At 41.1% G+C, this 27,500-nt stretch overlaps 2 protein-coding genes across 2 annotated transcripts; one reads left to right on the top strand and one right to left on the bottom strand.

The window, feature by feature from the left end:
- Positions 1 to 411: 411 nt before the first annotated feature.
- LOC114547101 (cytosolic 5'-nucleotidase 1A) lies at positions 412 to 20,352 on the top strand. Its single transcript, XM_028566333.1, has 10 exons — positions 412 to 543; positions 688 to 763; positions 5,364 to 5,457; positions 6,483 to 6,572; positions 9,170 to 9,263; positions 10,386 to 10,553; positions 10,780 to 10,909; positions 19,234 to 19,356; positions 19,470 to 19,654; positions 19,827 to 20,352. The coding sequence occupies exons 1-10, from the start codon at positions 412 to 414 to the stop codon at positions 20,202 to 20,204; spliced, it is 1,470 nt and encodes a 489-aa protein (XP_028422134.1). The 3' UTR covers positions 20,205 to 20,352.
- Positions 20,353 to 25,931: 5,579 nt separating this feature from the next.
- LOC114547414 (interferon alpha-inducible protein 27-like protein 2) lies at positions 25,932 to 26,944 on the bottom strand. The gene is made up of 4 exons (XM_028566781.1): positions 26,826 to 26,944; positions 26,633 to 26,656; positions 26,286 to 26,444; positions 25,932 to 26,142 (listed from the first exon to the last, which is right to left on the bottom strand). Exons 1-4 carry the CDS (start codon positions 26,833 to 26,835, stop codon positions 26,084 to 26,086), a joined length of 252 nt encoding a protein of 83 aa, XP_028422582.1. The 5' UTR covers positions 26,836 to 26,944; the 3' UTR covers positions 25,932 to 26,083.
- Positions 26,945 to 27,500: the final 556 nt, after the last annotated feature.

The raw sequence follows: 27,500 nt of genomic DNA, 5'->3' as shown, positions 1-27,500 counted from the left end.
TTACACTGTGGGGCAGAGGAGGAAATGGACCATCAGAGCATGCTGCAGTGGTTTGTGATTCTAGGAGCACCGGCTGCTTATCTCTGACCTACATGTGGGTGAATTATAGGACATATAATATGGGCGGAAGAGAAATAGAGTTATCTTAGGATAACCTTATGACATCCTGTGTGAGAATGAGCTGTGGTGGAATTACTGAACGATTTTGGGCGGTTGCATGCTCGGTAGAAATCGTAGTCAGCTGGAGAGAGGAGAAGTGGACTTACGGTCATTCCTTTTCTTGCTCAACACTCAACACGCACCCTTCCTTTTCTTCGATTTTTTTGAATTGCTGACGGTCAAGGAAGAAGGGGAAAACACATGCAGGAAGAGACACAGATACACACATCTTGCTTGTGAGGGTCCACACAAATGCTTGCAGGAAACTTTCCCTGGTCGCAGTCCTTCATCTCTCTGCCTACTGACCCACATTCCAGCCTGGTTGTGTCACTGGAAGTCAGCCGAGGCTGTGGCGGCTACTGTCCATCTGATCCTAATGAGGCTGTGAGCCTACCACTGAAAACCACATGTAAATGCTGGCAAGCAAGACATCACATTCTTTGAGTCTCTGTTTTCCTCTTTATCTCTGTCTTTCCTACTGTCTTCTTGTTTCCTATCTTTCTCTCTACGCCCCTTCTTCTCTAACAGACCCCTTCCCCCAGACAGTCTGATGGTCACCCCCCTTCCCCACCCAGGTACTTATCTCCACCATTTGTTGATCTAGGTCAGTCTTCTGAGCTCAGTGTCTCTCTCTCTCTCTCTCTTTCTGTTGCACACCCTCCCCATCCTAAGGCCAGTGTTACATAACAGTGATGATTCAGTTGGAACATGCTGTATATGTTCCTCTCTCTCTCTGGATACATCTGGCCCCAGCTGACTGGTGTCAAACCAGTGTTTTGCTTTAAACCTCAGCCAGGAAAACAAATTGGACTGCCTTAAAACCAAATAAACACACAAGGTGTCGGGAGTTCCTGTGCAGCACCTGTTGTGCAGCACAAAGCCATTTGTTGTGTGTGTGTGTGTGTGTGTGTGTGTTTTTAGTAGATGGCCATTTCCACAAGCACCTTCCCCACTCTCCTCAACTGACAGCTATCTTGTCTGCTGTGCAGTAGCATCTTAAATAAATTCAGGAGGGTTAGCGTGGGTCTAGGCGGCCATGCCGTGTCAGCAGAGCAGGTCTTTCAACTCGCCTGTCTAATCTGGAGCTAATCCTAATCCTGTTAGTGTAAATGCCGCTGCCATCTGGGCCCAGACACACCACAACTCTGATTATAATGAACCTATCAAAAGGTCTTCAAACCATCACACTGCGTGAGCTGTCAGTGGCTTGCATTAAACTCTCTGACCTGGACTTATGACACAATCACGCTGAGGATGGGTACTCCAACAGCTGATGGGTAAACAAACAAATGCATAGCCAACACTGTACATCAGCTGATGTTAGTAAAGTAGGCAATTAGGATAGGAGACTAGACAAAAAGCCACATAAATTGTGTGTTAAGAGTCTACAGACACACACATGAGTAATCTGTTTCTAAAGGGTCTTTGCCCACTGGAGGCGTAAGAGGGAGTATTAGCTGCTGTGATGTAACCATGGTGCTGGTTAATGGATAAGCAAAAGGAGAAAGGGGGGGAAAGGGGCCTCAACAGTGACAACTGCTGTGTTACCCTCACCCTGGCAACCCCCTTACCACCACCCCTCTCAACACACACACACACACACACACACACACACACACACACACACACACACACACACACACTGAATGGGTGAGAGAGGGTGAAATGGCTTGTGAGTTAAGTCTCTAAAGCTGGCAGTATGCTCCCAATGACTACTAATATCTTGGTGTTAAGACTTATTTCTGTTCATATTTGGGATATGACGTGAAACTTGGTTATTTATACATATAATACATTATTCATTATACACATAATCTGATTGTCTGACTCTGTGCAGACATGTCTATGTCTCCTGAATATCCAACCATTGTTTGTCGTTTCTATACTGACTGAGTAACCTTAGCAGGTGAGGATAAACACCCTTGGGTTTCTGGCCTACTGGACTTGCTCCATCTCACTGTTGAGTTTGGCTTCTTCATCCTATCACCAGTATTTGAAAACAAAGAGTGACAAGTGAAAATAAAACATGCTTAAAGCTGCTCTAAACAATTGTTTTTATACATACCAAATTGGTCAAATGACTATGAAAATTGTAAAAGGTGTCGCTTTCAGTGACACTGGTAGTGCACTACCTGCCAAACCGCAGACAAAGCGTGAAAACACACTAAAAGGCGAGTGAATATTGGACTTACGTTCTTCAGTTGGACACACAAAAAACTCAAATAAATAAGAATGTTTCTCCATGTATGTTCATTGTATAAATAAATAAAAAGGTCTGCTAACATGTTTGCCATATTAATTTTATAACATGATAATATGTCAATGTTGTGTTTACAGCTTGGTCCACAGCCCCACAAATGGCCAACATTTTTTATTAATGCAAGTTTAACATTACCGGTGTCACTTTCATTTCAGCATGTAGATCATCATTGCATTGTTTATAGTCATATTTTGTCTTGTTTTACTGTCTAACTACTGTGCAACTCATGTTAAAGATGTCCATGTCCGACACAGACAGTGATTTTATGTTTATATGCCACAGTATCTTGGTACGTCAGCCAGCATATCTAAGTTTCTCGAGACTGGGATAAAGTCCTATTCAGATTTCTGAAACCTGGATATGTTTATATGCACCACCACATAACCTGGATACTCCAAAGACTAAATTAAAACTGGGATATTAGTAAATGCAATATTTGACATAAATTTGACATGAGCCCAAACTGCTTTCAAATAGAGTCAACTTCCCCTAAAATGTAAAAGCACATTTAAAAAGTACTTTATGTTTTCAAAATAAAGTGAAGCAATCACGCCAGATTGCCAGACAAAGTGAGTTTAGGCCAAGTAGCCTATCTATGATTTCAGAAATATGTTGAAACCTGTTGCTACTGTTGGGGGTTTTATCCACAGAGTAGCAGTTTAAATCAGAGCCACTGCTGCTCTCACAGCTTTGTCAGCCAGCAGATGTTCCATTGTTTGGCTCTGTGGTGTAAGGTTGCTTCAGTTGAAGTTGGACTGCATCTTTTGAATTTGGTCCCATTGAGTGCCGTCACTACTAACCCCCACCCCCTTCTGCCCCCCCCCCAAGCTACTCAGAGAGGGGCTTTACCCCTCCCCCCAGTCCCCTTTAACCCCCTGCAGACCAGTTGTCCCAATACCACCACGACTATAACATCCCCTCTAGATCTCCACTTTAGTGCTGTGCTCTTTGTCTCCCCCTCAGTGAGGCCTTCAGTAATCAGCAACCCCCTCCCAACCTCCCCCAATTTATTGGCCAATTACTACCGTGTGAGAGTGGATATGGAGAGTGTATTTGCATCAATATACATTTAAATGCTAAGATGCAGATTTACACACACACACACACACACACACACACACACACACACACACACACACACACACACACACACACACACACACACAGCTGCTTTTCCTTATCTGTTTTGTTTGATGTTTGTGTGTAAATAGAGAAAATGCTGTGTTTGTGTATATAGATTGGGGAGACCAGAGGAACAATGAATCATAGGATAAGAGGAAGTAGGCAAATACAATGCTACAGGGGATTGTGTAAAATAAATTCCCAATTAACCTACTTACTAGAGAAAAAGATACTGTTTTACCGAAAACTGATATTGTATCAGCTGCTGTAATGTCACCTGCAAACTGGTCGTATTTGGTTTCAGAGAAGACCCCAGTTTACACATACAACTGCCGAGAATAGATTCAAACTATCTCTTTCTCTATCTGTACTGTATCAAAATACTGAAATCATATTAGCAAAATTTGATAACACACACACACACACACACACACACACACACACACACACACACACACACGTGTGTTATAAGATTGCCACTTATCAGATGGTTAATGTATAGTGTATAGATGCCTCTGTTAGTCCTGCGTTGTTACAATTCCTTCTTTTAAGCATGCATCTGAATGTGACTGCTGTTGTTCTCAGGGCCTGAGTGACCACCACTGTGGAGCTTATGTAATAATCAGTGCTCTGCTTTCCTCTTCCCCACTCTAGGACTGTGTGTGTGTGTGTGTGTGTGTGTGTGTGTGTGTGTGTGTGTGTGTGTGTGTGTGTGTGTGTGTGCGTGTGTGTGTGTAAAGCATCGAGAGAGAGAGAGGCTCTGTTATAAGGCCTAGGAAACACACAGCAGCACAGACTTCCTGTTTTTGTGTTCAGTCTGATGGAGACAGGAAGTGAGAGCAGGCCCGTATTAACACAATGTAGTGCCCTAGGGTGACCACACTTAAAGTGCCCCCCTTCTCTCACTTTACACGAAAAACAGTGAAATTTACTATGGCTATAAAGACCATAGATTTTCTATACACTGAGTATGGGGGAACAGTCACAACAACGGCAGCACGGCATAGGCCGTAGTGGTTTTGGCAGCCGTGCCGCAGCTAACCACAGTCCAGTTCTCCACACGGGCCTCTCTGAAGCTATGCTAACTAGCCTCCACTCACACTTAAGTTGAACAGTTTGTAAAGCACCTTCTTTAAGGTCCGGACACATAGAGCGATAGTCGGCCGTTGGACAATCTGGCGAAGGTCAGTGACTCGAGTCCGTTCAGTGTGTTCCGTACTGTCGTCCATCCGAGGGGCTGTCGGCCTTCATTTTGGCTGATTTGACATGTATAAGCAGTCGGACTCAAATGACCCATCTGATTGGTAGAGTGCTAATCTGGAAATGGGGAGCAGAATGAGAGTGACTAAAGTCTCTCAAAGTCTCTTCAGTGTGTTCCGAGGCATTTTTTTGACCAATTCAGGGAGACTAATCAGTCCAACGGCCGTCTGGTTGGTGTGTAAGCAGCTTTAGACAGGCTTGTTTGGAGAAAGCATTGCTAGTAAAAGTAGGGGAAGCTGATGTTTCTGTTCGGAGGTCTGCACATAGACTTGTTTCAGTCTTGCCTGGTCCAGCTTTGCCAAAAACATTTCGCTTTGACATCTTGTTTGGTTCTGTGTGATCTGGACAACTTCAAGTTACGCCCCCCTGCTACAAGTTACGCCTCTCTCGTGCAGGCCACAGACCCTTCTCTGTCTTTGTGCAGCAGAGCCGCGTGAGCAGCTCAGCTGATGAGTTCAGAATCAGACAGATTCAAACTTTTAACTTTGAAATAAAAACATTAGAGGACTAGTTCTCCTGAGTCTCTGTCTAAACCTGCCACCTGGCCTGTTCTCCCTTGCAGACCCACTGCTGGACTATGACCGGCTAGATGAGGAGCTCGGAGGCGGAGTGGGAGCGGCTGTGAGCCAAACCCAGTGTCTGGTCAGGCCAGCCTGGTGCAGCCCCACAAAGTTTAGTCGTTTTCTCAATTATTTGGTGCCCCCCCCCCCAGCACTGCAAATTGGCTGGTGCCCCTTGCTCAATGCCATATATAGATAACCCTGGCCAAGCATGAGAGGAACTGCTGCTCTGGTCTTTTTGCTCTCAGATGAGTGAATTTTGCTAGAAATAAAGATGCTGGTGCTTAGTCAGCTACCATCCACTTACTTACACTACAGATTTAGGGGGGTGGGGGTAATCTAGACTGTTGCCTCTCTGAAAGCCAAAATCAACAAATCCAATAATGTCACTAGAGTGCGGTGTGGGTGCTGTTAATGGCTTGTGATGCCACTTCAGCAAATGACCTTCATATGAGTCCTTTACCTTGGCGGTGGCTAGCTCTTATCTCAGCCAGAAAAGGAAGAGGGTTGCTATACTTGTGTGTGGTAACAGCATGTGTGTGTGTGTGTGTGTGTGTGTGTGTGTGTGTGTGTGTGTGTGTGTGTGTGTGTGTGTGTGTGTGTGTGTGGCTGCGGGTTTTATAAATGGAAAAATGAGCATGGGTTCACGGCAAAACTAAGCAGATCCCCAGTTAGAACAAAGAATCTGGTGGTGGAAAACATGCCTGAGTGGTTGCTTTGAAGGACTGATTAAGGTTATAATAGTCATCTGCCTAGCCTGAAGCCCCCAGGCTGTGTGTTAGGGGTGGGGGGGCTGATAAGTGGTATGAGGAGTGGGGGGAGTCCAGGCTGTTACCCTCTTTGTTCTGGCCTGCTCCACTCATGCCTGCTTTTGTCTCCACCCACAGTCTACCAATGAGAGAGCATTATCTCTCTATCCGTGTCGCACCAAACAGAGAGGGAGGCGTGTTGCTTTTTCTTCCGCTTTTCTTTATCTCTGTACTTTTCCCCCCAAGGTAGGTCTACATTTTGTATGCAACACATTTCCAGGGCAACCCAGTGACTGCAGGTACAGTCAAAGAAGGTGTGCAAAAGCAGCCAGTGCAGCCTTTCTCTGTATTTCTGTGCATCTTTCTGTCTAGCATTTCCCGCCACTCCAGGGTGTACGAGGAGGGGAGTGTTGTCACAGCCGGTATGAAGAAAGGCTGGCTCCTTAGAGCCTCGCGCCAAATGTCAGCGTTATTATTTAAATCAGCTCAGTGGGTGCGGCCCAACTGTCTCTATGTTCTGTTAACCCCCTCAGAGCTCCAGACTAGTAAGCAGAGACAAAGGCAGAGAGCTAGTAATGGGCTCGGGGGTTTGCCACAAATAGGGTAAATGTATCAATGATGTTCCACACATACAGCAGAATGTGAAGTCTTTACTTCGCACCATGAAACAGATTAAAATCATGTTACTAATGTTGGTTTTGCTGTTTCAGAGGCTCTTTATATGAAATGTGGCATTTCTACTTACGTTAATTTTAATATTGTTACATTTGACCAACCTTTCTTCAATAAAACTGATTGTTAGTCATTCTTTAAGAAACTTAATGTAAGGTTTATTCTAGTAAAACCATACATTATGCATATAAATTACCACATACACCGAAAATCCCTCTAGAGAGGCATATATAGCTACACAGCCAATATCCCAATGTAAAGTGTTTCAAGATACGCAAAAACTCAGGTTTTCAGAGTAACTTCCTCTCTCACACTAACAGAGTTTCTCTTTCATGTCCTCTTTGTCTACAACGCCCAGAGCAATGAAGTGAAGTATTCAGGACCACACCAGAAGGCTCAGAGGCTATCCTCTACTACACTCTAGTGGCTGTGAGCATAAAATACAAGAAATGTCTGACTTTCAATACCACCACAGTACTGAGAGACTATTAATAAGCAGAAACAACTCAACTGGGAAGTGTTAATCAGATTTAAAAGTGTTGAAGAAATCCACAGGTCAGATTTGTACACATATATAATAGTTTGGACACAATAACGAGTGTGCATGTTAAATTCCTAATTAGGTCTAACATATCTAAATACAATATAAGTACGTAAGAGAAAAAATAGATGGCATGTATCTACAGTTCATCGGGTTTGAAACAATATTCGAGGCACAACCCTTCAGCTGTCCATCGTCAATCGATGAAAGCTCTTTGCGTCTGGTCTCTGGAGAGCCTGGAGGAGAGCGTGTGGTCACAGCCAGACACATTAACCTGATGGTAACATGGGCACAGTCAGTTTCATGTGTATTGGATAGATAGGTATAATGGACCGCTGCTGGTTTTATTTTGATACAATTTTTATGTTAATGCCTGGAAAGTAAAGGAAGCAACACTATACATTTAGACTGAAAAGTAGTTAAAAAGATTGAACACTTTTCTGTTGGTAACTATTAGTGTTAACAAATGTGTTAAATACATAGCCTTGATGTCAACAGTCAGTACTTGCCACCTCTGTAGGTAAATAGGGATTATGGCCATATCTGCCCGTCAGGTTGTGTCTCTATTATCCTTTTGAGTCCCTGAATGGATGTCTGCTTAGTATCCTCTTTCCAGAAAACATCTGTAGTTACTAAATTGCCTGTTTGTTATCATAAAAGCGCATATTATTTATAATGCGTTTATGTTCTTCAAAGCAAAACCTAGACTTTCATCTTTGTTCCCTACATCCCCAGTCTCTTTCTGACTGATGCCATATTTGAAGGGCTACATATACAGTCTGGTGCCACCGCATCCAATCAGATCCTAGATGTGGGCGTCCCAGCCAGTCTGACTCCCTGGCTGTTGCCTGGCAACTGGGCCTGCTGCTCTGTAATTCAATCCATGGAACAATCCTGCAGGGGTTTATGTGGGAAGAGGCGAGAAGAAAATATCAGTTAATGCACAGGGGGGAGTAAATGACCCAGGATGGACTCCATTTCCCACACTGCTGAGCAGGAATATAAAACAGTAGTACGATTGGAGGTAAAGAGCACATGGGATACAATGCAACGTCTAAAACAAAACTAATAATAACCATCTTCACTTTAAATGATTTATAAATGAATTGAATGAGAAAACAGTTCTGCTTCTATGTTCAAAGATACCAACTCCGCTTCTCTAATAAGAGAACTGAAGCATGAATTCATTACAAGCATCATGACACAGCAGTGCTCTGACACACTGGCCTGTTTGCTCCTATATGGTGCATCAACCAGTTGTCACATACATTAAATCACATGCTCTGCTGCTGCTTCCGAGAATTAGACAATGAAAGGGTTAAAAAGGGGGCGGATGCAAAATGTATGAAGACAGCAGTGTGTGTGTGTGTGTGTGTGTGTGTGTGTGTGTGTGTGTGTGTGTGTGTGTGTGTGTGTGTGTGTGTGTGTGTGTGTGTGTGTGTGTGTGTGTGTGTGTGTGTGTGAGAAAGAGAGAGAGAGAGGAACACAGAAAAAGACATGCACAGAAAAGCTGAACAAGGAATACAATGCGCAAGATGCTGAAGATGAGAGGAAATGTAAACAGCTCTCTCTTATCCTACAACATCCTGCATTTTAAAAAAGCATTTAGCTTAAGTGCCTCTGCAGCTACAGCCAGAGTGATCTCATCATCTGAGTGCAACAAGACCGAATTCTAATTTTGCTAAGACAAGAGTGAGTAAGGATTTTGTGGGGAACTCCTGCCAAAGAGAGAAAAAAGAGCTATCAGGGTCCACACTGGGACTCAGTGTGTGCCTGAGGGAGATAGCAGAGAATTGAGCCGAAGAGGTAAGATGAGTCTAAGAAACTGTCACACTCTGACCGCCAGTGGACAGGATTTGACCAGCAGCAATAGCCGAGGCCCCTGGGAAGATGCTAGGGCGGTTTTGAAGCCCTCTACCCTCGCCAGGAAACCTAAACCAGTGAGTATCCCTACAGTCTTCCTCATGCACCATCCATTTACAGGTGCAGTTTCTCAGTTCTCAGGCCTTTGTAAAGTATCAGAGTTGTTGATTACAAAGAGGATGCTCATTGCACATATTACAAGTCAATAATGAAGTCAAATGTGATCTTGTTGTCATCACTTTGGAGCACAATTATGTTGCTCTTATGTGCTAGATAAAGCATGCTCACAGTATTTCACAGTGGCCAAGACTGATCTGACCTCTCAACTTGATCAAAGCCTAGCTGGTATCAGCAGGAGGGTTACTACCAGGTTTACTAGTAAGTGCTGCATTCCAAGCCTTAGTGAAAATAAAGTTAAGAGGGGATGTAGTTGGGTGAAACGGGAAACAGAGGCTAGGCTAGGGCTCTTGTTTCAGATCAGGTGCATGGTTCTCCGTAAAGGCTATCAGCTCATTTGGATGTCTTACACAACTGCGACGAGAAGGTCAGGCATTTGCAGGATGCAGAGAGTTGCCACAGTTGTAAGTTTGGACATGCAGTCTTTGTTTAATAATCTTTAAGCAGTGGAAGTAAGTGTTCATCTCGTACATATTTTTTCCCCAGGTTTTAGGCTGGAAATATCTTAGTTTTTATAGATTCATTTTGTCTTTAAATCTTACTGAAATTACTTCAAGTTCAGACTACTTTAAATTAGTTAAATGTATTACAAAACAAGAACAAATTGTGGTTATGGATATTAGTCAAAATATGACAGTTCAAACACTATTTTGTCTTGTTGTCGCAGCCTCCAAAGACTTAAAAGGTGTCTGCCAGCCTTGTGTGTGGGCCTGCACGAGTCTTGCAGAGGAAAGTAATTCACATCACATCGTCACTTCTAATCTGTCACATTAGCTCACTCAGTTTGCCCACAATTGGCAATAAAGCCTTTACTAAATTATCCCTTTCTACAGGGAACTGATATCCAATATTCTGCTGCTGTTGCTGCTCAGAATATGAATAATGTACTGTATCCCTACAGGCGGAAAAGTTGCAACTTTGAACTCAATTGGATAACAATATCATTTAAACAAGGCAGCTGTGTTTGTGAAGAACAACACTGGATTTAAATAAAAAAAAAATGTTACACTCTACTCCTCCAGCCCAAGCCAGAGAATGCTATCACCATTGGGGTGTCAGCACGAGTTCTCTTCAACATGGAGAAGGAGCAGCAGATCTACGAGCAGCAGGGCATGGAAGAGTACATCAAGTATCAGGTGGAGCATGAAACGCAGCCTTTCAGCCCCGGTCCTGCCTTCTCTTTTGTCAAGGTCAGAGAAACACATGCACACTATCAACCCAATGCAGAGTGATTCCTTGGTATTCTCAGTGTTCCCAGTGATCTCAGTATTCCCAGTTTTATGTGTTAGGTCGTATCTCTGGAGGCGGTAAATGAGTAATAAGCATAACATACCAACCCACTCATACTCACACACATATCCATCCCCACTGCAGTGATATAGTACATCCCAAATCTGTGTTTGGTCGTGTTGCCAGGCTCTGGAGGCGGTGAACACTCGACTGAGGGAGCTTTACCCCGAGAGCGAGGAGCTCTTTGATGTTGTGCTCATGACCAACAACCATGCATACGTCGGCCTAAGACTCATCAATACCATCAATCATCACAGTGAGTTACAAATACACATGAACGATAAAAAAAAACTTGTGTGGCTTATCTTTCAAATTAATTGGGTACATAACATTTTATTAGTAAAAATCTTTTACAATCCTTTATGGTCCAGTTTGGCTTTTCTCCCATTTGCTGCAGACTTAGGGGTGCCAAAGCTGGATATTACATACTATATTATGAGTTTTTTTTTTTTTAATGACATAATTTACAATGACTTTTTCATGACTTTTTTATGACATTCAATGCAGCAGAGTTTTGAGGACAGATTCTGCAACCTGAGATAAATAAGCGGCCACCGATCACCTGCCTCATTAACCCTTTCACTGCTGAATCAGATTGTTTGAAAGCCCTTTTAGTGACAAATGAGTGAGAGAGTTGCTTCGTGTGGCCACATCCGAGTTCAAGCCAAACCTGAAAAGGATTGTGGATAACAAAGACTGTCAAGTTTCCCACTGAGTCAATCTAGGTAAGAAAAAAAACTATGAAAACTGCTATTTATTATGACTTTATTAGATCTGGAAGTCACTGTTGCTGTTGTAGTATGGACGTGCATGTGTTGTGTGGCTTTTTACCATGGTGCAGGTTTTTTTTAGGCTCTTTATGCTGAACTCGTTGGCCACACTTGTACTATACTATGACTTTTGTTTGACTTTTTTCGACCTACTATATACTATGAATTTCTTTTGACATACCGTACTATGACTTTTTCAACATACTATACTATGACATTTTTATCACTTTTTTCGACATACTATACTATGAATTTCTTTCGACATGCTATACTATGACTATTTTCTCACTTTTTTCAACATACTGTACCAGTGTTTCTGAAATGGTGGTACACGTTCCCCTAGGGGTACTTTGCAGTACGACAGGGGGTACGTGAGAATAAAAAAAAAAAGTTAATTTAAAATATATCATCCATCCATCCATCTTCGTCCGCTTATCCGGTGTCGGGTCGCGGGGGGAGCAGCTCCAGCAGGGGACCCCAAACTTCCCTTTCCCGAGCAACATTAACCAGCTCCGACTGGGGATCGAGGCGTTCCCAGGCCAGGTTGGAGATATAATCCCTCCACCTAGTCCTGGGTCTTCCCGAGGCCTCCTCCCAGCTGGGCGTGCCTGGAACACCTCCCTAGGGAGGCGCCCAGGGGCATCCTTACCAGATGCCCGAACCACCTCAACTGGCTCCTTTCGACGCAAAGGAGCAGCGGCTCTACTCCGAGCTCCTCACGGATGAGTGAGCTTCTCACCCTATCTCTAAGGGAGACGCCGCCAGCCACCCTCCTGAGGAAACCCATTTCAGCCGCTTGTACCCTGGATCTCGTTCTTTCGGTCATGACCCAGCCTTCATGACCATAGGTGAGGGTAGGAACGAAACTGACCCGGTAGATCGAGAGCTTTGCCTTCTGGCTCAGCTCTCTTTTTCGTCAACGGTGCGATAGATTGAATGCAATACCGCACCCGCTGCGCCCGATTCTCCGACCAATCTCCCGCTCCATTGTCCCCTCACTCGCGAACACAACCCCAAGGTACTTGAACTCCTTCACTTGGGGTAAGGACTCATTCCCTACCTGGAGAAGGCATTCCATCGGTTTCCTGCTGAGAACCATGGCCTCAGATTTAGAGGTGCTGATCCTCATCCCAACCGCTTCACACTCGGTTGTGAACCGATCCAGTGAGTGCGCTGAAGGTCGCAGGCCGATGATGCCATCAGGACCACATCATCTGCAAAGAGCAGCGATGAGATCCCCAGCCCACCAAACTGCAACCCCTCCCCACCCCGACCACGCCTCGATATCCTGTCCATAAATACTACAAACAGGATTGGTGACAAAGCGCAGCCCTGGCGGAGGCCAACCCTCACCTGAAACGAGTCCGACTTACTACCGAGAACCCGGACACAGCTCTCGCTTTGGTTGTACAGAGATTGGATGGCCCTGAGAAGACCCCCTCACCCCATACTCCCGCAGCACCTCCCACAGTATCTCCCGGGGACCCGGTCATACGCCTTCTCCAAATCCACAAAACACATGTAGACCGGTTGGGCATACTCCCAGGCTCCCTCCAGGATCCTTGCGAGAGTGAAGAGCTGGTCCGTTGTTCCACGACCAGGGACGGAATCCGCATTGTTCCTCCTCAACCCGAGGTTCGACTATCGGCCGAACCCTCCTTTCCAGCACCTTGGAGTAGACTTTACCAGGGAGGCTGAGAAGTGTGATACCCCTATAATTGGCACACACCCTCTGGTCCCCTTTTTAAAAAGGGGAACCACCACCCCAGTCTGCCACTCCTTTGGCACCGTCCCAGACTTCCACGCAATGTTGAAAAGGCGTGTCAACCAGGACAGCCCCTCCACACCCAGAGCCTTGAGCATTTCTGGACGGATCTCATCAATCCCGGGGCTTTGCCACTGTGTAGTTGTTTGACTACATCAGTGACTTCCGCCTGGGAAATCGACGACAATCCCCCATTATCCTCCAGCTCTGCCTCTAACATAGAGGGTATTAGTCGGATTCAGGAGTTCCTCAAAGTGCTCCTTCCACCGCCCTATTACCTCCTCAGTTGAGGTCAACAGTGTCCCATCCTTACTGTACACAGCTTGGATGGTTCCCCTTCCCCCTCCTGAGGTGGCGAACAGTTTTCCAGAAGCACTTTGGTGCCGACCGAAAGTCCTTCTCCATGTCTTCTCCAAACTTCTCCCACACCCGCTGCTTTGCCTCTTTCACGGCAGAGGCTGCAGCCCCGCCGGGCCCGCCGGTACCCTGCAACTGCCTCCGAGTCCTCCGGGATAACATATCCCGAAAGACTCCTTCTTCAGTCGGACGGCTTCCCTGACCACGGTGTCCACCACGGTGTTCGTGGGTTACTGCCCCTTGAGGCACCTAAGACCCTAAGACCACAGCTCCTCGCCGCAGCTTCAGCAATGGAAACTTTGAACATTGTCCACTCGGGTTCAATGCCCCCAGCCTCCACAGGGATGCACGAAAAGCTCCGCCCGGAGGTGTGAGTTGAAAGTCTGTTGGACAGGGGCCTCCTCCAGACGTTCCCAATTTACCCGCACTACACGTTTGGGCTTACCAGGTCTGTCCAGAGTCTTCCCCACCCTCTGACCCAACTCATCACCAGATGGTGATCGGTTGACAGCTCTGCCCCTCTCTTCACCCGAGTGTGTCCAAAACATACGGCCTCAGATCAGATGAAACGATTATGAAATCGATCATTGACCTTGGCCTAGGGTGCTCTGGTACCAGGTACACTTATGAGCATCCCTATGTTCGAACATGGTGTTCGTTATAGACAATCCATGACTAGCACAGAAGTCCAACAACAAACACCCACTCTGGTTTAGATCAGGGAGGCCGTTCCTCCCAATCACGCCTCTCCAGGTGTCTCCATCATTGCCCACGTGTGCGTTGAAGTCCCCCAGCAGAACAATGGAGTCCCCACTGGAGCCCCATGCAGGACTCCAGTCAAGGTCTCCAAGAAGGCCGAATACTCCGAACTCCTGTTTGGTGCATATGCACAAACAACAGTCAGAGTTTTCCCCCCACAACCCGCAGGCGTGGGGAGGCGACCCTCTCGTCCACCGGGTAAACTCCAACACAGCGGGCGCTCAGCCGGGGCTTGTGAGTATCCCCCACCCGCCCGGCGCCTCACACCCTGGGCAACTCCGGAGAAGAAAAGAGTCCACCCCTATCCAGGAGTATGGTTCCAGAACCAAGACTGTGCGTGAGGTAAGCCCCACCAGATCTAACCGGTAGCGCTCCACCTCCCGCACCAGTTCGGCTCCTTCCCCACAGAGAGGTGACGTTCCACGTCACCAGAGCCAGCGTCTGCCGCCCGGGTCTGGTCCGTCGAGGCCCCTGACCTTCACTGCCACCCATGTGGCATCGCACCCGACCCCAACGGTTCCTCCCACAGGTGGTGGGCCCATGGGATGGAGAGGGAGTTGCCACGTAGCTTGTTCGGGCTGTGCCCGGCGGGCTCCGTGGCAAACCCGGCCACCAGGCGCTTCGCCGGCGAGCCCGCCGTCTGGGCCTGGCTCCAGACGGGGCCCCGGGCTTCCTCCGGCAGGGTCACTCCATCTCTGCTTAGCTTTTGCATTCGGGTTTTTGAACCATTCTTTGTCTGGCCCCTCACCTGAGACCACTTTGCCTTGGGAGACCCTACCAGGAGCACAAAGCTCCAGACAACACAGCCCTCAGGTTCACAGAGACACACAAACCTCTCCACCACGATAAGGTGATGGTTCACGGAGAAAAACCTCATAGTATAGTATGTCAAAAAAGTCATAGAATAGTATGTTGAAAAAAAGCGATAAAAAAGTCAGTATAGTATGTCGAATAAAGTTTAAAAAGAAGTCATAGTATAGTATATCAAAAAAAAGTGCTAAAAAAGTCATAGTATCGTATGTTGAAAAAAGTGCTAAAAAAGTCATAGTTTAGTATGTTGAAATAAAAAAAAAAATCATAGCATAGTATGTTGAAAAAAGTAGAAAAAACGTCATAGTATAGTTTGTCGCAAAAAGTCATAGTCAAAAACATCATAGTATAGTATGTTTTTTGTCTCTGTATCCTTGATTCCTGGAAAGTAGGTATTGGAAATAACTGGACCAAACAGGATTTGAACACACAACCATCTGTTTTCCAATTAAATGCTCATCACCCTAAACTAAGCAATCTGACAGAAATAACATTTTTTCGTAAATAAGTCATAGTATAGTGTGTTGAAAAAAGTGTTAAAATAATCATAGTATAGTATGTTGAAAAAAGTTGAAAAAAGTAATAGTATAGTATGTCAAAAAAATTAATAGTATAGTATGTTGAAAAAAGTCATAGTATAGTATGTGGAAAAAAGTCATAGTATAGTATGTCGAAAAAATGTCGAAAAAGTCACAGTATGGTAAGTCAAAAACGTCATAGCATAGCATGTTGAACAAAGTCATGGTATACCACGTCAACATTTTTTTGAAAAAAAGTCATAGTATAGTATGTCAAAAAAGTCATAGTATAGCATGTCGAATTTTTTTTGAAAAAAAGTCATAGTATAGTATGTCCTTGTATAGTAGGTTGAAAAAAGTGATAAAAAAGTCATACTATAGCATGTCGAAAACAGTGATAAAAAAGTCAAAGTGTAGTATGTCGAAAAAAGTGACAAAATAGTCATAGTATAGCATGTTGAAAAAAGTCACTGTACAGCATGTCAAAGAAACTAATTAAAAAGTCATAGTATAGTATGTCGAATAAAGTTTTAAAAAAAGTCATAGTATAGTATGTCAAAAAAAAGTGCTAAAAAAGTCATAGTATCGTATGTTGAAAAAAGTGCTAAAAAAGTCATAGTTTAGTATGTTGAAATAAAAAAAAAAAAAATCATAGCATAGTATGTTGAAAAAAGTAATTCGACCAAACAGGATTTGAACACACAACCATCTTTTTTTTTCCAATTGAATGCTCATCACCCTAAACTAAGCAATCTGACACAAATAGCATTTTTTCGTAAATAAGTCATAGTATAGTGTGTTGAAAAGAGTGTTAAAATAATCATAGTATAGTATGTTGAAAAAAGTTGAAAAAAGTAATAGTATAGTATGTCAAAAAAAGTAATAGTATAGTATGTTGAAAAAAGTCATAGTATAGTATGTGGAAAAAAGTCATAGTATAGTATGTCGAAAAAATGTCGAAAAAGTCACAGTATGGTAAGTCAAAAACGTCATAGCATAGCATGTTGAAAAAAGTCATTGTATAGCATGTCGAAAAAAGTGTTAAAAAAGTCATAGTATAGTATGTCGAAAAAATGTCGAAAAAGTCACAGTATGGTAAGTCAAAAACGTCATAGCATAGCATGTTGAACAAAGTCATGGTATACCACGTCAACATTTTTTTGAAAAAAAGTCATAGTATAGTATGTCAAAAAAGTCATAGTATAGCATGTCGAATTTTTTTTGAAAAAAAGTCATAGTATAGTATGTCAAAAAAGTCATAGTTTAGCATGTCAATTTTTTTTTGAAAAAAAGTCATAGTATAGTATGTCGAAAAAAGTGTTAAAAAAGTCATAGTATAGTATGTCAAAAAAGTCATAGAATAGTATGTTGAAAAAAAGCGATAAAAAAGTCAGTATAGTATGTCGAATAAAGTTTAAAAAGAAGTCATAGTATAGTATGTCAAAAAAAAGTGCTAAAAAAGTCATAGTATCGTATGTTGAAAAAAGTGCTAAAAAAGTCATAGTTTAGTATGTTGAAATAAAAAAAAAAATCATAGCATAGTATGTTGAAAAAAGTAGAAAAAACGTCATAGTATAGTTTGTCGCAAAAAGTCATAGTCAAAAACATCATAGTATAGTATGTTTTTTGTCTCTGTATCCTTGATTCCTGGAAAGTAGGTATTGGAAATAACTGGACCAAACAGGATTTGAACACACAACCATCTGTTTTCCAATTAAATGCTCATCACCCTAAACTAAGCAATCTGACAGAAATAACATTTTTTCGTAAATAAGTCATAGTATAGTGTGTTGAAAAAAGTGTTAAAATAATCATAGTATAGTATGTTGAAAAAAGTTGAAAAAAGTAATAGTATAGTATGTCAAAAAAATTAATAGTATAGTATGTTGAAAAAAGTCATAGTATAGTATGTGGAAAAAAGTCATAGTATAGTATGTCGAAAAAATGTCGAAAAAGTCACAGTATGGTAAGTCAAAAACGTCATAGCATAGCATGTTGAACAAAGTCATTGTATAGCATGTCGAAAAAACTAATTAAAAAGTAATAGTATAATATGTCGAACAAAGTAAAACAAAGTCATGGTATACCACGTCGAAATTTTTTTGAAAAAAAGTCATAGTATAGTATGTTGAAAAAAAGCGATAAAAAAGTCATAGTATAGTATGTCGAAAAAAGTCAAAAAAAAGTCATAGAAAAAACTTTTTATCACATATGATACTTTGCCTCTTCGATTTTTTATGACATACTAAATCATGACTTTTTCAGAACCTTTTATGACATACTACACTATGACTTTTCATAACTTTTTGACATACTATACTATGTGTTTTTCTTGACTTTTACGACACACTATACTATGCATTTCTTTTTTGACATCCTACATTATGACATTTTTATGGCGTACTATATTATAAAAGTTTAGGTAGGGACTTAAATTGAGTTTGTTTGAGGTGCTCATTGAATAGGGATACGTGTAGACACAATAATCACAAAAAAATGTCAAGGCACACTCTGTTTAAACAATTTCAATTTCTTAATTGTCTTGGCATAGGCATAACATCTAAAACAAACTGTGATGCATAAGGTCAAAAAGATCTCATAGAACACCTGGATCGTTTATAGTTGTATTCCACCAATGGGAAATCTTCCACTTGGTAAAGTAGCATACCAGTAGATGGCGTTGTTTGGCACACAATATTCATCAAAGCTGATATAAAGAGCAGCATGGTCTATACAAACTATAGACATTGTTACAAAACCCCCCAAAACAGGAAATTAGGAAAATCTAGGTTTTCATTTAGGCCTGGGTGTTTAGTAGCCTGTAATTTGTCAATCCCAAAGGTTTCCCGTTGGTTAAGTTTCCTGTGTCTGTCACATTTTCATATAAAAGATGGGATTTGGTCAATGCCAAAGGCTTGTAATGTGGATCTGAATAACATACTATACTATGACTTTTTTATGACATACTACACTATGGCATTTTTATGGCATACTGTGTCAAATGGCTGCATTAAATCTGTCCTGCTGAGAGTGTTTCTTGAAAGTCAGCAGGGTAGCCCTTTTCACTGCTTTTGAGATCATCAACAAGACTGTAAACTCAAGTGAATGTAAAAATTCCGTATGTGTAGTGCATATCAATATATAATATAATATAATATATGCATACTTGAAAAGTTGCAGGTATTTTAGGTCAATTTCCAACTCAAGTTTTGGGGACCCTTCCTCCCTGTGAATGAACAGGGACTGACCGACAGTGGTTATGGTTTGATCCTTCTCATGGTCCACACACCACAATATAACCCCCGGGGGTGAGTGGTGGGTGTTGGGGATCTGGGTTCCTGGCTCCTTGCAGAGGTTTGGCAGTCCAAACCCAGCGCCTACTGACGTAGTCAAGCCAAGTAGAAAAATCTCATCTTTCCTCCGGGTGACTTTTCACTTCCTTTTCCCTGCTCTGCCTCCTAAAGCAGCACACAACCGGCAATCAGTAGATGTTGACAGTGGTCACCTATGAATAGAAAAAATAGGTAGTTATGTCCCCGATTCATTCACAACATTGTGATCAGTTGCCTGACAGTGATCTTTTAATTTCTCCTCTCTGCAGAGTTGTTCATCGAGCGCTTCTGTATGACAGGAGGAAACAGTCCCATAGGTTACCTAAAGGCCTACCACACTAACCTTTACCTGTCTGCTGATCCAGTCAAGGTTCGGGAAGCACTGGAAGAAGGTACATATTACTGAGAAGCTGTAATACTACACTAAAGAGGCAAAAGTAAGTGTCTCTGTTACATGCTATATAAAATGTATTGACACACACCTGTTTCCCAACAACACATTTAGGTATAGCAGCAGCCACGATGTTCACCCCAGAGAAGATAACAGAAGTGTCGGAGACTCAGCTGCGTGTTGCCTTTGATGGAGACGCCGTCCTCTTCTCTGATGAGTCTGAGCGCATTTACAAGGCCCATGGACTGGACAAGTTCTTTGAGCATGAGAAGACACACGAGAACAAGCCTCTGGACCATGTACACTACACACATAATAATACTCAGAATTTTACCATTTTCCTTTTCTCTTTCAAATATAGTTGGCTTATCTGGGGTTTTTGTGTTAAACCTGTCTGAACATTTATTTCTTGCCCCTGTCAGACTCCAAATGGAGACTGTGATCTTACTGTACTCTTTCTGCTGTCTGCAGGGACCATTGAAAGGTTTCCTGGAGGCTTTAGGAAAGCTGCAGAAGAAGTTTTATGGCAAAGGACAGCGCATGGACTGCCCCATCCGGACCTACTTGGTGACAGCTCGCAGTGCAGCCAGCTCTGGAACCAGAGCCCTAAAAACTTTGCGCTCATGGGGTCTGGAAATCGACGAGGCTCTCTTTTTGGCAGGGGCACCCAAGGGCCCCATGCTTGAGAAGATTAGGCCCCACATTTTCTTCGATGACCAGATGTTCCACGTGGAGGGGGCTGCTGAAATGGGGACAGTAGCGTGCCACGTGCCCTATGGGATAGCTCAGAGAATTACCAAGAAAGGGAATAATGACAAAGAGACTTCTTCAGCACCCCAAGAATCCTAAACGTCACTGAGACTCAAGGGTTAACAGCTGAGGTTGTCATTATAAAGTAATATGATTTCATAATAACATCAAATCACTTCTTTCATTAGCAGTTAATGACATGTCAGCTCCAGGGGTTATTCCATTGAGTGTTACATTATCAGTTAAGAAAGAGGTACAACTTTCTAATAATGGTTTTAATATATTATTAATATTAATATTAATAATAATATTAATGAAAATACATCCTAATGGTTTATTGCTTAATAAGAACAATGTTTGGGTTGCAGCTTGTAAAAATGTATTTTGCTGATTGGACTGCAGAGGCTCTAGACAAAGATACATTTTTTATCTTATTAAAGATTCACTAACATTTATTTTTGCATTATTATTTAATAAATATATATAAATATAAAATTAACTTGATTAGAAGTTACACAGCTGCACTAAAGACATGCATTTAGTCACTTTATGCAGAATCTCCTTTTGGATTTATAAAATATATGATTTTACTTCTTGTCTGTGTGTTTAAGAGTTTTTTCTGGTGCCTTTTTCTCACTATTGTCGGAATTTACTTCAATTTACTGCCGTCTTGCATGTTGTTGGTAAATGTATGCTGAACATGTGGTTGTTTGATCACTGTATATGAATGTATTTTAAGATTGCAAATGGCTGAAATTGGAATATTTTACTTTATGTTTATTTAATTTTTCTTCTTGCTTTAACATATTCTGCATTTATTGAAATCCATTGTGTGCAATTTTAATTTCTGATACTTGTCCCTAAAATGCTGAAAGTTTGGTGTCTCCCTTGTCATTGCCTGTCTGTCTGTCTTACTATGTCATATTGTAATTGGTACTATTGATCTACTGTTCTGTGTATGAGTGGGAAGCAAGTTTGTACTACAAAAAAGACCAAATTTGCTCAGATGTAGAATCTGAGTAAATCTGGGCCAAATGAGTACTGTGGACTGTTATGCAATCAAGTTTTTCTGTTTCAGTAAAAAATACTATTCAAAAAACCACCCTTCTCCGTATTTGTCTTATGTTAGACAAGAGTTTCAAACTCTTAATGTTGGTCAAGAATTAGAATAAAAAGCAAGTGCTAAGACTTGAGAAGAAGAGTTGATAGCCAAATTATTCTTCCTGTTCACATCAGACACCTGATCACATCACATGAAGTCAGTGAATTTTGCAATATTTAAATGTAATACTGTATATTGATATGTTTAATGAATATACAATGAATAGCCCATAGTAACCTGAATAATCTTTTTTATCACATGATTACACTTCCTTACACTTGGATCTTAATTTGGAACACTGTAGTAGAAAACAAATGTTATTGTTTCTACTTACATTATTGTTGCTCGTAAGTTTCAGTTTCTCAGAAATGATTCTTGTAGTGATAGACATGAAATTATTACTGTAGCCTCTCCAAACAGGTTATGCATCACATTCAAACACGTTCCTTTGAGCTCCGTTAAGTCTCACGCCAGAAACAGGAGGCAGAAACTCACTCCCAAAGCTGACATGGAAGAACTTTGTGAGTATACATTTTTCATTGACAATACTGTTCCTTTATATTAATCACCAAATATATTTTTTCAGGGCAGCTCAGTGGGAATCATTTTATTTCATTTTTATGTTTCATTAACAGGTAAGGCCTTCGTTATGGCCACAGGTAAGAACGCAACACACATTTTGAACATATAAACCTTTACATATCAAAATCCCAGTTGAACCCTCATCAGTGGAGAAAACGATTCTTCTGCTATGTTCTTTCCCAGGAGGTGCAGCAACTGTGATCCTGACTCCTGCTCTTCTGGCTGCCATGGGTTACACCTCACTACCAGCATTAATAGCATTACTTACTAATGCAGGAGTAACAGCAGGAGCTTTGACGACAATCATGGGTTCTTTTGGTGAGCAAAATATTTTATTTATATCTTTTTCAGTCAATGTAAAAATCTGGGAAAGCTGTTAAAAACAAAAAAAAACATGTTTTTATAGCAGAGAGGAGCAGCCTGAGCATTAAGGTACAAGGTAATAGTGAGGCTCAATGTAATGATGACATTTGAATGTTTGTTCAAATGCAAAACAGAGTGAATGCTCTTAATGAACATCCCTGTTTAAATACAGTTCTGAGTAAATTCATTATTAATGTGCTGTAATTAACAATAACAAAGCTTAACTTATTGAAAAGGCAAATATAACATGGAGCTAATGGGCTCTTGGGAATCCTCAAATGTACTGTACTGTAAACTCACTGCAGGTACGGCTGGTCTGATCTGGAATGGAGCAACAATGGGATGGATTCTATCAAGCATTTGTAACCAAACCATAACCTAGTGAAGATTTACAGCATGGATTTGCACCAAATTAACTCTTAACCTAATGAAGACAACGGCATATTACAGTTTTCTGTACTGTGATCATTTTATAACCTTAATAAAATGTTGTTTTCATGCCACACTCAGCATAAGGCATCATCATTCAAGAAGCAAGTATAACTCTGTTAAGTAAAATCAAAAAATTTTCGTCTTTTCATTAGGCTTGTTTTATAAGTGTGAAAGATGCAGGCTGGTGTCATTATCAGGATGTGCCTTAGCTCTGATGAATCTTTGTTTCACACCGTTTAACTGAATGCAAAGGCAATTAAGATGATGCTTCTCTGTGCTCTATACTTTTATCGGATTGTATTGTCTTATTCTTAACCAAAATAAAATGCATGCAAAATAAAGCAATTGTATTATCATTGTTTTTGTTACCATAGTATTTGTTACTATATTTAATGAAGCCATTTCAAACAATTCAATTGAGTTAATGTTAAAAGCGTCAATGGTGCTTTGAGCTAAACATCAACTTACAATGACAATGCTAACATGCTGATGTTTAACAATGTTTACCATATTCACAACCTAGCATGCTAATATTAGCTAATTACTGTGTCACTGAGTACAGCTGAGGCTGTTGGGAATGCCATTCATTTTTGCTAGAGGAAAAGCTAAGGGATCACCAAAGTTATTACAATCCATCCTGTGGGAACAAGAATGACTAAACTAGATTTCATGGCATGGAAACACCTCTACTAATAGTTAACTATTTTTTTATTATTCATTTCAGAGAAGTAACTATACATGAACACAAAAGGCAAAGTAGGGTTTACTACAAATAGTTCAATGAAACCAGAGTAAGATGCATTCAACAGTTGACATTTCACTCTTCCCCTCTTACTTTCAGTCAAGATAATAGAATACAAATGAAGAGCTAAGCTAAGCAAGAGTTGACGGTGGCCAAAATGATTCTTGTTCACAGAGGGGGAGGCAGACACCAAACTGCTGATTGCAATCTCTTCAAAGCTAGTCATTTAACTTATTTTTTTAATAATTTAAAATGTAACACTGTTGATTGATATGTCTACTGAATTCAATATTCCTCACACAATAATGTCAATAAAAAGCCCATAGTAACCTTAGTAATCTTAATAGTCTTCCATATCAAACAATTACAAATTTGTCCATTTGGGTCTTGAATTTTAGGTGCACTGTACTTGAAAACTAATGTTGTTTCTATTTACATTATTGTTGCTAATAGGTTTCAGTTTCTCAGAAATGATTCTTGCAGTTGTTGACACATAATGTTGTCCTCACACCACTGTGATGAAATATGCAAATTATTACTGTAGCCTCTCCAAACAGGTTATGTATCACATTTTCTTTGAGCTCAGTTTGGTCTCACACCAGGAACAGGAAGCAGAAACTTCCAAAGCTGACATGGAAGAAGAACTTTGTGAGTATACAGTTTTCTTTGACAATACTGTTTCTTCATATTAATCAGCGAATATATTTGCTCAGGGCAGGAGTAATTATGTTTTCTTTTGTGTGTTTCATTAACAGGTAATGCCTTCATGACGGTGGTGTGAGGACAACACCATGTGTCAACAAGTACAATAATCATGTTTGAGGAACTGAAACTTGTGAGCAACTATGTTGTTATGATAAAAAAAAAATCAATGCATGAAAACAAGGAGTAACATGTGTTGCAAATAATAATGGGTGGAAGAAGCACTGGAATCATCTTTCAATTTCAGTTAGTGAGGAACTGTGGAAATAAAAGCTTTACTCATAGCTGATGGCTTGTTGAGAATCCTCAAATGTAATATAATCACACTGCAGGTGGTCTGTTTGGGACTTTCATTGGAGCTGTGATTGGTGCTGGGGAAACATCGGTATGGAAGGGATCAACCATTTGGATCCAAAGTGGAATCCACTAAAGATTTACAACATGTATATGCAACAAAACAATTGTTAATAATGAAGACAACTACAAATTGTGTCTGTACCATTGTGTCTGTATACTTTGATAAGTCAATTTTGTTTTCATGTCCAGTATATGCCACACACTCAGCCTCAAGCATCATTCAAGCAAGTATACTACTGTTATAACAAAATGAAAAGTCTAGAACTTCCCAATTTCCTCTTGTCATCAAGTATATCAATAAGCCAAAAGGTTGTTTAAATGCAGCCCGCCTGCATTTTCAGGATGTTCATCAGCTGTACAATAGAGTCTGTCAGTCTGCCTCACATCTTTCAGCTAATCCAAAATATAACATTTGTAACACCTCTACTAATAGTTAAATAAACTAGATAAAATTAACTATTATTTTTAATTCCGATTCTTCCTTTTGATTCCGGTTCTTATCGATTCTGATTCTTTGAGGGTTAGAGTCAAAATGGGTCACATGCTTATTTCACAGATAGGAGGAAAATGTTATTTTGATCCAATGGTGGTTTACAGTTTTACCAGTTTTTTTTCCACGTAAAATAAAGCCATACTAGAGTGCCGCTTATTATGCTTCATAGCTGAAATACAACAAGTGCCTAGAAGTACAGTGGCCGCTATGGAAGCCAAAACTTGTTAAATTTGAAAATGATCAGATTTGAAACCGGTTTCGATTCCAAATGGGTCTAATCAGACTTTACAAATATATGGGGACCGGCCGAAATGAATGTGTGAGACATTATTATGTTCAACCAGCAGATGGAAAACTTCCCCCTACACCATTACCTTAAAGCTACAATAATCAATATCAATACATAACAATGAAACAAGTGACTGTGTAAAAAGTAAAAGGTGTCACTGAGTTATGAACAGCGCATAATCTCCCAACCATAAATCCCCTCCCGTCAGCTGTATTCTTTATAGCATCTTTCAGCTCAGGGTTTTAGGTTTATGGCCTTAACTGGCCAAAACAAAAAATAAATATTAATCCTACTTCAATTAAAAGACTTTAATGAACCAGTGAACACTTTCACTCTTTAACTCACCCAGTCACCCTGGAAATCCGCGAGAGCACAATTTGAATTTGCTCAGCGAGTCACTCTGGCATTCAGTAATAATGCTCATTAATTATGCCCTTGTAGCCGTGCTGCCCCAATCACATCGGTGTATCTGATATAGCCTGGGGCCAGAGACCAGCTAAACAGATGACGACAGTTTAATCTACCAGTTAGCTCCTTAGGGCTCTGGATACGTCACCCTGTGTATTGTTGTAATTGGTCGTAGTATTATCCAATTGCGTGCAGTGAGATTTTCAAATGCATGCTTGGTGCCGCCCCTGGAGTTGGGCCATTTTCATTTCTCAATGCCAGACCCTTAATCTTTCAGATTTGGGTTTGAATTTCCAGGCTACCTTTCTGGTGGAGGTTATGAGGAATGGAAATATTTAGAGAGGACACTGAAGCAGTATCTTTCACAGGTTATAAAGATTTATTGCACAAAACATTTCAGTTGCCTGATAGGACAAAAGTGCTGTTTAGTAAGTGAACTGATATCATTTGCAGTTGCCTCCTTCACTTGGCAAAAGTAAAAATCTTCATCTTGTTCCGTCTTGATTTTTTAGATGATTATGGCAGCCAGCCATCCCACTGCTGCTCCAGCGCCAGTCGCAGCTGCACCTACAGCAAGATACACAGGCTTTATATCAAGGTATAGAGCTACAGAGAAACTGAGAGAGTATTGTTCTCAAGCTAAAAGACTAAATGTAACAATTGCATTTTATAGGCATACATACTTTTTTTAATCATGTAATGACATTTACCTGCTGCGTGCAAAACAGCCACTGCACTTCCTGCTGCCACTGCTCCTCCGTTAGCGACCGGCATCATGCTAGCAGCATAGGAGCTTACTGCTATTCCAGCTGAGGTGAAACCTAAGGCTCCTACTACTCCCAGAACAACAGGAGCTGCGATGGCAGTACCTACCCATGGACAACAACACAGGAAAGAAAAATTAGTTGTTAATGTTAGTGTACTTCTTTGTTTAAGCACTTTAAAATGGATCAAGCAGGATAGGTTTAGCATGAAAATGGCTTTCCTGATTAAAGTGTGTTAAAATCAGTCAAAAAAGTAAACACAGGTGATTCATAAAGGCTGTACATAGTCTTACCTGTTGCAATAAACACGGCAGTCACTGAAACAAGATAAAATCAACATTTACAGTTCATCTGGCTTAAGACATTTTCTATGGTTACTACCATTATTTTATTTATATTATTATTAATATATATTATTATTAATATATTATTTATAAGAAAAGCATATATTATTAAAAGTATTGTCAATGGAACAGTGATACTCACATAGCCCCATTTCTTTCTCTTTAGTGTAGTCTTGAACTGGGCTGTGTTTTATATACTGTGTGAGGGTTAGGTATCATTTCTTGAGAAAGGAGGGGTTCACAAAATCCTTGTGTTCAAAATGTCTGCGGTGATAGGTCATCGCTATATTTGGAACATAAAACAAAACAAAGACAGGAATCCTTTTGACACTAATGTAAGTCCCTTGAGGCCACACCCTTGTGATGTGAACTTAGGTACCAGCAACCTCCTGCATTAATTTCTGTATTTTTATATTTTTACTCACATCCGTACTGCTTGTCTGTGTTTTTAAGAGTTTTTTTCTGGTGCCTTTTTCTCACTATTGTTGGAATTTACTTTGGCAGTCTTGCATGTTGGTAAATGTATGCTGAACATGTGGTTGTTTGATCAATGTATATGAATGTATTTTAAGATTGCAAATGGATGAAATTGGAATATTTTACTTTATGTTTATTTCATTTTTCTTCTTGTTTTAACATATTCAGCATTTATTGAAATCCATTGTGTGCAATTTAAATTTCTGATTCTTGTCCCTAAAATGCTGAAACTTTGGTGTCTCCCTTGTCTTATCTTAGACAAGAGTTTCAAACTCTTAATCTCGGTCAAGAATTAGAATAAAAAGCAAGAGCTAAAAGTTAATAGTGGCCAAATTATTCT

The sequence above is a fragment of the Perca flavescens genome, chromosome 20 (assembly GCF_004354835.1).
Source record: "Perca flavescens isolate YP-PL-M2 chromosome 20, PFLA_1.0, whole genome shotgun sequence".
NCBI lineage: Eukaryota > Metazoa > Chordata > Actinopteri > Perciformes > Percidae > Perca > Perca flavescens.
Note: the sequence above shows the minus strand (reverse complement) of the source record. Positions and strands in the feature narration are given on the sequence as shown.

Coding starts and splice junctions, on each gene's coding strand:
- LOC114547101 (XM_028566333.1), top strand. CDS start 412: ATGCTTGCAGGAAACTTTCCCTGGTCGCAGTCCTTCATCTCTCTGCCT. Junction 5,458..6,482: donor TGTCTGGTCAGGCCAGCCTG/GTGCAGCCCCAC, acceptor CTTTCTGTCTAG/CATTTCCCGCCACTCCAGGG. Junction 19,357..19,469: donor TCGGGAAGCACTGGAAGAAG/GTACATATTACT, acceptor CAACACATTTAG/GTATAGCAGCAGCCACGATG.
- LOC114547414 (XM_028566781.1), bottom strand. Junction 26,445..26,632: donor TGCCGTGTTTATTGCAACAG/GTAAGACTATGT, acceptor GTCCATGGGTAG/GTACTGCCATCGCAGCTCCT. Junction 26,143..26,285: donor GGCTGTTTTGCACGCAGCAG/GTAAATGTCATT, acceptor ATCTTGCTGTAG/GTGCAGCTGCGACTGGCGCT.